Source organism: Aedes albopictus, chromosome 1, assembly GCF_035046485.1.
Source record: "Aedes albopictus strain Foshan chromosome 1, AalbF5, whole genome shotgun sequence".
Classification (NCBI taxonomy): domain Eukaryota; kingdom Metazoa; phylum Arthropoda; class Insecta; order Diptera; family Culicidae; genus Aedes; species Aedes albopictus.
Window position 1 is genome coordinate 138313827 of NC_085136.1, and position 9253 is coordinate 138323079.

The following is a 9253-nucleotide window of genomic DNA, read 5'->3' on the forward strand; positions in this document are numbered from 1 at the left end:
TTTCTCAAACAACTTCTGAAATAACTTTTACAAAATTATGAAGGATTTTTCTGAAATAATCTGTAACATGATGATTTGATTTGGAAAGTTTTCTGCGGAGACTGTCGTGATAAAGTTAAAATTCTTGGTTCACTTACTTCTAAAACACCGCAGAATTGCAACAGAAGGCGACCGAGAAGATCCTTCCACTTAACCTAATATACAGCTCTTTTGTCCACTAGGGCACTGCGTGAGCGATTCCAATTGGCGGCTGCACTTACACTTTGTACAGCGCCTAAATGTATTCTATTATAATTCCACTAGTTCTAATTCGAACTGGTAGCCTTTGCGCTGCTGTCTTTTCTACCCTGTCTATGGTAGAATGATGAGCACGATGCTGCTGGTGTGGTTTATTTTCTATTTCCAGTCCGATTGAGGGTCCATTATGAGTTGCCGTTAACCGATATCCAAGTTTTCCGGGTTCGTTAGAGCATATGCTCAGAATAGGGTCAGGTGTCAGCCGCTCTCGGGGAGAAGAGCAGCTGACGAAAAATTGCAAGTGCCGGGGCTGGGATCGAACCCATGTCCATCCACTTATGAAGTGAACGTGTAGCCACTACGCTACGGGCCCCGGCATTATACCGAGAAGATAGAGGTACAAACCTATACTTCTCGTACAGAAAGATCGCTCGGCAAGTGCAGCACAACCAGTAACCACGCTCCCCTTGAGGAATTTCAGAAGGGATCCCTAGAGGAATTTCTGAAACAATTGACAAAGATTTTTTTAAGCAATTCATAAAGGAATTCCAGAGTAAATCCTTGGAGACATTTTCAAATGAATCACTGAATGAAATTCAGAAAAAAAAATTACGATATTTATGCAAATTACGTTACTGTATACGTCCATTGCTCAAAATATTGGCTTTTGAATCTTTCGTACATATGTTGCAAGTGTCCGGTTAGGGTAGAGCGGAACCACCGAAGCGAATAACCAAATTGCGCAAACACTGAGGGGCTATGTGCACCAACAAAAACTCACAAAACCAAAAGTATTTTTAATTACATATATTGATAGCCATCATGACCGCCTGCTCCCTATCTCTAGCTGCTTGTAGCTTAATCTATGTTGTGTCCCCCTCACAATGATTGGCTTAACCTAGGATAGTACTCACGGCCCGCTTCCCGGCGCCATTGCCAGATTCACGCGCCGGATTGGCACCTCTTCCTGCCAGCGCATTGTTGCTAATCACTCCCGGTTTGGGGGACCCACTGCCATGGAAGCTGTTGCCCAGCACCTACACGCACCGTCGGTACCGTCGCCGTGGCTGCCGCCTCCACCGCGACCTTGGCCGATGCTACACGGATTACCACCGGTCTGGTCTCGCCGGCCTCCCTGATGCAGAGCTCCAACCCAGATTCTCTCTTTTCCGCCGACAGGGCACGAACGCTTCGTTCCAAAGTCGCACCAACCCACGGTACGGTGGTAGGAGTTGCCAACAACGGTGGGCGACGCGAACCGCAAGCGACGCAGCAAAGATGGCGATGAAGGTGTCGAGCCGGTTGCCGACTCGTCAAAAACGGCGTAGATCTGCCAAAAAAGACCCTGGGAAATGCCGAAATGCATTCAGTCGGATGCGCTTTTAGAAGATTCATTTCAACTTACCCTTGCAGGGGCCTTTCGATGGTATTTTGCTGCCCAAGCTTCGATCCGACCGCTTTCTGCGTCACCCTCGTGTCCGCCAAGTTGCTGCAATTATCACACGTGTTAATGCTAACCTTGTGGGCCGCCATCTTGTAGGACTCACCTATTCCGGCCTTCTTGAGGTCCCAACGCCAGCTGCTAGGCGGATTTATCTCAAACAAACCCGAGTTCCTGCTCGATGCTTTCCGTACTCCAACTTGTATCGGATTGTTTCGGTCCGATGTCCACCAGAAGAGCAGACACTTGGCGTCTAATCCGACTCGGATCTCTTCCTCCCAATTGTTCGCAGCCGTGTCCTAATGAAATGAAATCGACGCTATGAAAAGTATCCTCGGAAAAGGCATCACAAATTAGCATTACCGGCACCAATCGCACATTTAGTCACAATCGATTTTGCTTGTTCGCACTCGTCCCTCCTGGGAGATGGAAACTAAATTTCACGGTTTTCTTGCTTGCAATTGAACTTGCGGCGATGAATGAGCGCGACGGGATCTTTGCGATCTTGACGCCGGACCGTGCTGAGGCGAACTGAAATTGGTTTTCACTTTTCGGCTCCGGTGCTCTCCCACCGACAGCTTGTGCCGATGTATGCGTCGTCATCCGTATGAGCCTCTGCGCGAATTTGCCCTGTCCTGCTCACTCCCACAGAAAGTTTAAAAACAGCGCGCACAGTAAAAGTCAAGTTTGACTTTTACTGTGCGCGCTGTTTTCAAACTTTCTGTGGGAGTGAGCAGTAGGCCAGATTCGTGCAGAGGCTCATTGTGATATGCTGTAGCTGCAATGTTTCTCTTTCCTTCTCTCGCTTGTCTCGTGCCATCAACGCATACGGTGTTTTGGTGTGGGTTGGCTCGAAGGCGGGCAAGATTTCGTTGTCGGTTGCAGACACTCTCACTCATGTGGATCGCGTGTTCGTATTGACTTGTGTGTGAGGTGAGGTTCGGGCGAGGCTTGCCGCATTGACCCGATCGAGGGCGATCGACGAACGGAATTAATTTAGCTCTCTGGCAGGGGTGACTAACTGTTTGCGCGCGGTACAGCTTATGTATTGTATTTCTCGTGTAATTACAATTTCATCTTACAGGCTAATCGTCTAACACAAATGGTGCTTAATCGGCAAATCAAAACTAAACGTAACACATATTTTTGGAGACTTGGAGATTTTTGGAGATTTCGATCGTTACAAGCCAACAAAAAAAAAGTTGCTTCAATTTTATAGACTTTTCGAAAATGTCCACTAAATCAAGGTATACCTGTAATCAGCGTTGTAAAATGTCACAAAAATGTCATTTCATTGTTTAATGTTTACCCATTTCTTTGTCACTAGTAAAAAAAAATTTATCGAAGATGTCGTTATTTTACCATGTCTAATTAGCATTATTGAAGGTTTGTGTTCATACGGACAGAAATTTACACTGGAAATTATAGAACTGAAAAATGTCATGACAATTTTTTCATGACATTTCCGTGACATTTCACAACCCTGACTTTAATACTGTATAACGAGCTCACCCATTTGTCATCCATTTTAGCGTCTTGACATTCGTGGTCTTTACTAAATGCCGGTCATTCTTTTTGATATCGCAACAACTATCAAAGTTCAACGATCAAAACCATCATCATTACAGAAAATCTATCGCAAAATTCAATGAAAAATCTCACCTGATAATATCGAACACAGCAGCTTTCATCTCCGCAATCCCCTTGATGATGATGGTGGTGATGATGGATAATGCTCTGCTTTGGAAAAAGTACCACACTACCCAGAGGCTAAATGCTCTCCCGCCACCATAGCGATAACGACAGGAACAACCTGAACGACGACGACGATGAGTCGTGACCACCGCCCGCGCTGGACCTCACAACGCACCACACAAGTTGAAAATTAATCTATTTCAATAAATGTGCAATCAAATGCAGAGATTTTCCCCAGCCCGGTCTTCCTATTCAGTAGCTAGCGCGTGTGTGGCAAAAGTTTTTATCCTCTTCCCGGCGCCCGCGTGCACTCAACTCAACTTTGGATTATGTGGCGATAGCAGGAGGAGGAAAATCTGTGATCTGTGAATTCACCTACCATCACGAAAGAGTTGTATGCTCTTCTTGACATTACCTTTTCGATTTCCCAAAAAGATCATGAAATTTATATATTTATTTATTTATTTTATTAAAAATTATAAAAATGAAAGAATAAGGTAAAATATCACTCTGTTTTTTTTGTCAGTGCCGTGAACCATCACCGTACTAGTTACATCATGGCACAAATTTCCCAAATGAAGGAGAACGTGCCTCTGGAGCCGACCTACTGATACATCAGCTATGATCAAACCCAAACTTGTATTACCCTGTGTCTGAGCTTTTTGATGCGCTCCTTCAAGTTGGTTGCTAACCCTAGAAAATACTGAATTTTACACACGTCCCCCACTATTCTCGTTTTAATATGACCATCACTACTGATATGGATGTGATTATCATGGTTCTTTTATCGCTGCAAAGAAGCAAAGCGTGACACACACAAAATGCGTGTCATTTCAGGTGTGATATGCAAGCTGGTTCGTATCCCTTAGAAAGGACGACACCAGAAATCGGATCCAACGATTATCATGTGATGGTCACGATAATTTGCAACACTGCTTTACAGCTGTGATCATAGTGAATGTAACGGTGATAATAATTGCAACGAGAGTCATGACAGCGGTGAACATATTTCAAATGATAGTAATAGCAATGATGTTGACACATGTGACAAAGTTGAGACAGATACAGTGATAATCATTTCAGTGATAATCATATCAGTGATAATGGTTACGACTATGATTATTAATTCAAACATTCATGTTGTAATACTTTTCATCACGGAAAACATCAAACGCGCTAGGAAAACGCGATGGTTCCGCTTTTCAGACAGTAGCGCGTTTTCCGTGAAGCAACTATACACAGACAGGTAGATATTGCTGGTGGTTGGTGCTTTGATTGAGGCGACGGGTCAGGATCGCGGCAAAAAATTGCAAAAAAAAGAGTCCACCTTCTGAATGGATGAGAAATAATTTCCAACCAACAACCCCCATCAGCAGCAACAACCAAGCAACTGAACGGACGAAAATCACCACAAGCTGCTTGCAGCTTTTGCTGTTGGTGTCGTCGTCGCTCGGCGGACCAAACGCTAGAGGATTGGACTGCACTGAAATCAAAGAAAAACTGTTGCTCCAAAGCATAAAAATAAATTTGTTGGTGTGGTCGGGTACACAGCCGGGAGTTGGAAAATCATCCAGTCTTTGTGCAGTGATTGCGTTGAAAAAAAAAACATATATGCACTTTCTCTATAGGCAGATAAGTCCCGGATTCGGTCTGCGATTTATAATGACGCCAGTTAATATATGTGGTTTTGTAGAGGCAATTCATGCTTTTTAGCCTTGTTTCATATTTCATCTTTGAAGAGGATACTCCAATATTTCGAGTCACAATTTCAAGAATTTTCTACGGATTATCCCAGATATTCCTTCAAGGAATCTTTCAGAGATAAACCCGAAGCTTCCTTCACGGACTTCTCTTAATATTTTTTGAAGAAATTCTCGAAGAAATTCTTAAGGTTTTACTCTAAGAATTTCTTCGAGCATTTTTCCAAGGGTGCTTCTTCTAAATCCATCCATGATAATTGCTTCAAAAACTCTTCCATTCTTAGGAGGATTCCTCCAAAAACTGTTTCAGAGATTCCTCTTTTTTCAATTTTTGTTTTTAGATTTTTCTTTTATTTTTTTCCAAATCCACTGAACATTCTTTAGAAATTCCTTTAGAAATTCCTAATGTTTGATGGGGATTATGGCCGTCAGGGACCATGAAAAATGCTATAGTAATAGAAAATAGGCACTTTCTGAAATTTTCACTCAGTAATGTAATGGACATTCTATATTGAGGATGATTATCTTATTCTTTGCATACAGCTTGTGACTAAAAAAACGCAACCTGATCAAAGTTTTAAACTCGTGAAGAACAACACAACAAAATTACAAAAAAAAAATCTATTCATAACTGAAGCTGCCGAAACAGTAAGTAATTTACCAAGATTCAACCCTCAATACTGTCATTTTTCCCTGAACAAAGCAAAAACGTAGCAAATAAGTTATACTGCAGTTAATATGCTCCCAAATACACCTAATTCGATTACAAGGCGATTACGGCACCGATTGAGTCCGTTACTGATTGTTATCATTCCTGTCAACTTCTAACGAAAAATACAAAAATAAGAAACAAAATAAACAGCGCTTCAACCTTCGTTTTGAATAGAATGAAATTAAGAACACCCTGCTGAACCGTTCCAACTGGGATAAAATATAAACAGGATGGCCACTCAATTTTAGTTTTGGAATTCCCGCCTTTTTCCCGGTTTTCCCGGTACGATTTTTCAATTTTTCCCGGTTTTCCAAAATTGATATTTTTGAAGTATGTAACACCCAACTCTCGTTTTACGTAAAAATTGGAACAATGTAAAAAACAACTCAAAATTATGTATTGCGACCTAGTAAATACTAATACTTTTCCTCAATAAACCATATTTAAGAAGGATTACAGTTGAAAATAATCAAACTGTTTAAGCACTGTCTTGCATCGTTCTAAATGATGATTAGAATAAAGATTTTTAAAGCTTTTCTTCTACGTGAATTCTAACTTAAAGCTTGTATTTCACACTGCAATGAAGAAGTACTCCACCCTCTTCATCTTTTAAGAATGATCACCAACCAATGATAATAAATAATCTCAGTCAGTGTTAGGTCACGCCACAAAAGCGCAGATTATTGGACGCAGCTTAATTTCCTCGAATTTCTCCCTAATGCGGGGATAAAAAAAGAAAGTTTAGCTGAAACCAAGTGTAATTCTGAACAAATATGTTTTACTAAATTGCAGAAACTTATTCTTATAACAAATTTTACACCAATCATTTCACATCAGATGTGGAGTAATTCGAGTAATACGCAATCTATCTAGATATCTAAGTCTTTAAACGAGTCGAAATAAATTTACCAATTTCAAATATAGTTTCTAATCACAGAAGTCTGAAAACAATTTTGGAGACGTAGTCACGTGCTTGCTTTCAGAAATATATGAAGTATTAATTTTCTATTTCTTACAATTTTGAACAGCCAAAAAAAGCGTTTCCGAAAAAAAAACTGAACAACATTTTCTGCAAATTGGCTTACTTTAAAATAGGTGTAAATTAATAGTGTTTTGGATTTTTTGATAATGGTTCCACTATTTAAACAAGTAGCTAGTAGATAACCCAAAACTAATGGTGTTACAATAATATTCTGAAAACTATTACATCTAATTTCATTTGTATCAAGTTCGTCGAAAATGTTAAATATTCTGATTGAAAGACACAATTCTATCTCTTCCAATTCACTTTCAATATTTAACCCTCTACTTCCCATGGTTGCTCTAGAGCATCATCGATGTTCGACGAACTCGAAACGAAAGGAATAAATTAAATGTGATGCAATAGTTTTTACAATACAATTGTAATCTCATTTAATGAGATTACAATTGTAAACACAACTAGCAACACACGTTTAAATAGTAAACCTATTGACAAACAATTAACTGTAAAACTTTTTCGTTGATTTCGAAAACTGGCCAATTCAGAACAAGTTTTATTCGAGCACTTTTTTCGGAAACGCTTTCTTGACATAGAAATAGTCGTTCAAAATCGTGGGATAGAAAGAGTTAATCCTTTATGAAATTGTTTATGTTTGAAATGATGCTGAAGTTCTAAATTTATTCACAGATTCGATAATAGTAAAATTTCGAGAAAAGCAAGATTGTACAGGATCTTAACCGATAATTTGAATTCAGCTTGCTTATATCGATTATCGATGAGTTGAAAAAATTAAAATATGTTAACCAAATTGGGCTGCAAAACGGTGAGTCGATAAGGAGAGCGTCCAACATAGCTCTGGTCCTCACAAGTTCCTACCTCATGCTTCCACGGGTCAAACGATGACAAAGACCGCCAGCTAAGAGTTGTGTGCTTAGCTGGTAGTGCAGCCTGGGCACTGTTGTCCTTCTGACTTCAGCTAGATTGAGGAGGTACGATCCGAGCGTCTGTTCACCAAGGAGGTGCGGCTCAAACAGCGTCTGTTCTGGCATCCAGCGGCTGAGTATGAAATGCTGTATTGCGTCAGCTATACCTAAGAAGGCAGCCCCTTCAACGCAATGTAGGCAGCGCGGCCCCGGTAAGGTAGCCTGCTGAAAACCTTCAAACACCCAGAAAAGCAATAGTAGAGTAAACGGATTGATTCAACGGCAACAGACCCGGCAACGAATAAAGGACAACGATTGGAAAGTCGGATCTTGGAACGTGAGAACTTTGAATGAACCCGCACGTGTTGGGCTCCTGGCTCGTGAACTGCGGTATGTCGGCGTTAATGTGGCCGCTATCCAGGAGATACGCTGGCCCAAAACTGGAGAACGCGAATTCCGAGCGGTGGATCCCATCGCCAACACTTCATTCAAGTACCACATCTACTACAGCGGCGGCGATAAGGCAGAACGCGGAGTTGGCTTTATAGTGATCGGGAAGCAGATGAAGCGAGTTATTCGGTGGAAGCCGATAAGCGACCGAATCTGTGTGTTGAGGATGAAGGGCAAGTTCTTCAACTACAGCCTGATCAGCATCTATGCGCCAACGAACGACAAACCCGATGACATGAAGGATGAGTTCTATGAGAGCCTTGATAAGGCCTACGGAGAGTGCTCAAAACAAGATGTCAAAATAGTCATCGGAGATGCAAATGCGCAGATCGGCAGAGAAAGTTTCTTTCGGCCTGTCATTGGAACGGAAAGCCTTCATTCTGTTACCAACGATAATGGTCTGCGCCTTGTGACATTCGCTGCTGCTAGAGGGATGGCAATCAGCAGTACCTACTTCGCACGTAAGAATATCCGAAAACACAACTGGCGACACCCGAGTGGTGACAATTGCTCCCAGATAGACCACGTGCTGGTCGACGGGCGACATTTCTCGGACGTCATAGATGTGAGGTCCTACAGAGGCCCGAACATCGACTCGGATCATTATCTTGTAGCCGCTAAAATTCGGGCGCGATTATCCAGCGTCACGAGTTCAAGAAACAACAGGACGATGCGTTTCAATATCCAGCGCTTGTCAGCCGAAGGGGTTGCTGCACAGTACCATCAGAAGCTAGACGAGAGGATAGGAGAGACCAACGGATCTGGAGATGTCAACAGCTTGTGGGGAAGTATCCACGAAGCAGTGACAACAACAGCGCAAGAGGTGATTGGTACCGCTCAGCGACGCCAACGTAATGGTTGGTTTGACGAGGACTGCCAACGAGCGACGAACGAAAAGAATGCCGCCAGAAGTCGAATGCTAGTGGCCGGTACCCGGCAGAACAGAGAGCGGTACAGGGTTGCAAGAGCAGAAGAGAAACGAATCCACCGCAGGAAAAAACGGCAACACGAAGAGAGTGTTATTGCTGAAGCGCAGGAAAGTATGGACAGGAACGATATGCGGAGATTTTATGCAACTGTCAATGGCGCGCGGTACAAGACTGCGCCAGTGCC

At 42.2% G+C, this 9253-nt stretch overlaps 1 protein-coding gene across 2 annotated transcripts; it reads right to left on the reverse strand.

Annotated features, from left to right (window-relative positions):
* Positions 1-931: 931 nt before the first annotated feature.
* On the reverse strand, positions 932-2312 carry LOC109621970 (uncharacterized). 2 transcript variants are annotated; one of them, XR_009996569.1, is made up of 3 exons: positions 1785-2312; positions 1643-1726; positions 932-1582 (listed from the first exon to the last, which is right to left on the reverse strand). XR_009996569.1 is itself a non-coding variant. In XM_062847026.1 (3 exons), exons 2-3 carry the CDS (start codon positions 1768-1770, stop codon positions 1222-1224), a joined length of 489 nt encoding a protein of 162 aa, XP_062703010.1. In that variant the 5' UTR covers positions 1771-1977; positions 2042-2312; the 3' UTR covers positions 932-1221. The 2 variants fall into 2 exon arrangements, 1 of the variants encoding a protein (XP_062703010.1); XM_062847026.1 differs by having other exon boundaries at positions 1643-1977; positions 2042-2312.
* Positions 2313-9253: the final 6941 nt, after the last annotated feature.

Bases quoted from the DNA above. Each gene is read 5' to 3' on its own strand.
- LOC109621970 (XM_062847026.1), bottom strand. From the start codon at position 1,770: ATGGCGGCCCACAAGGTTAGCATTAACACGTGTGATAATTGCAGCAAC. The intron at 1,583-1,642 runs GTAAGTTGAAAT...GGCATTTCCCAG, and splicing joins ATCGAAAGGCCCCTGCAAGG to GGTCTTTTTTGGCAGATCTA.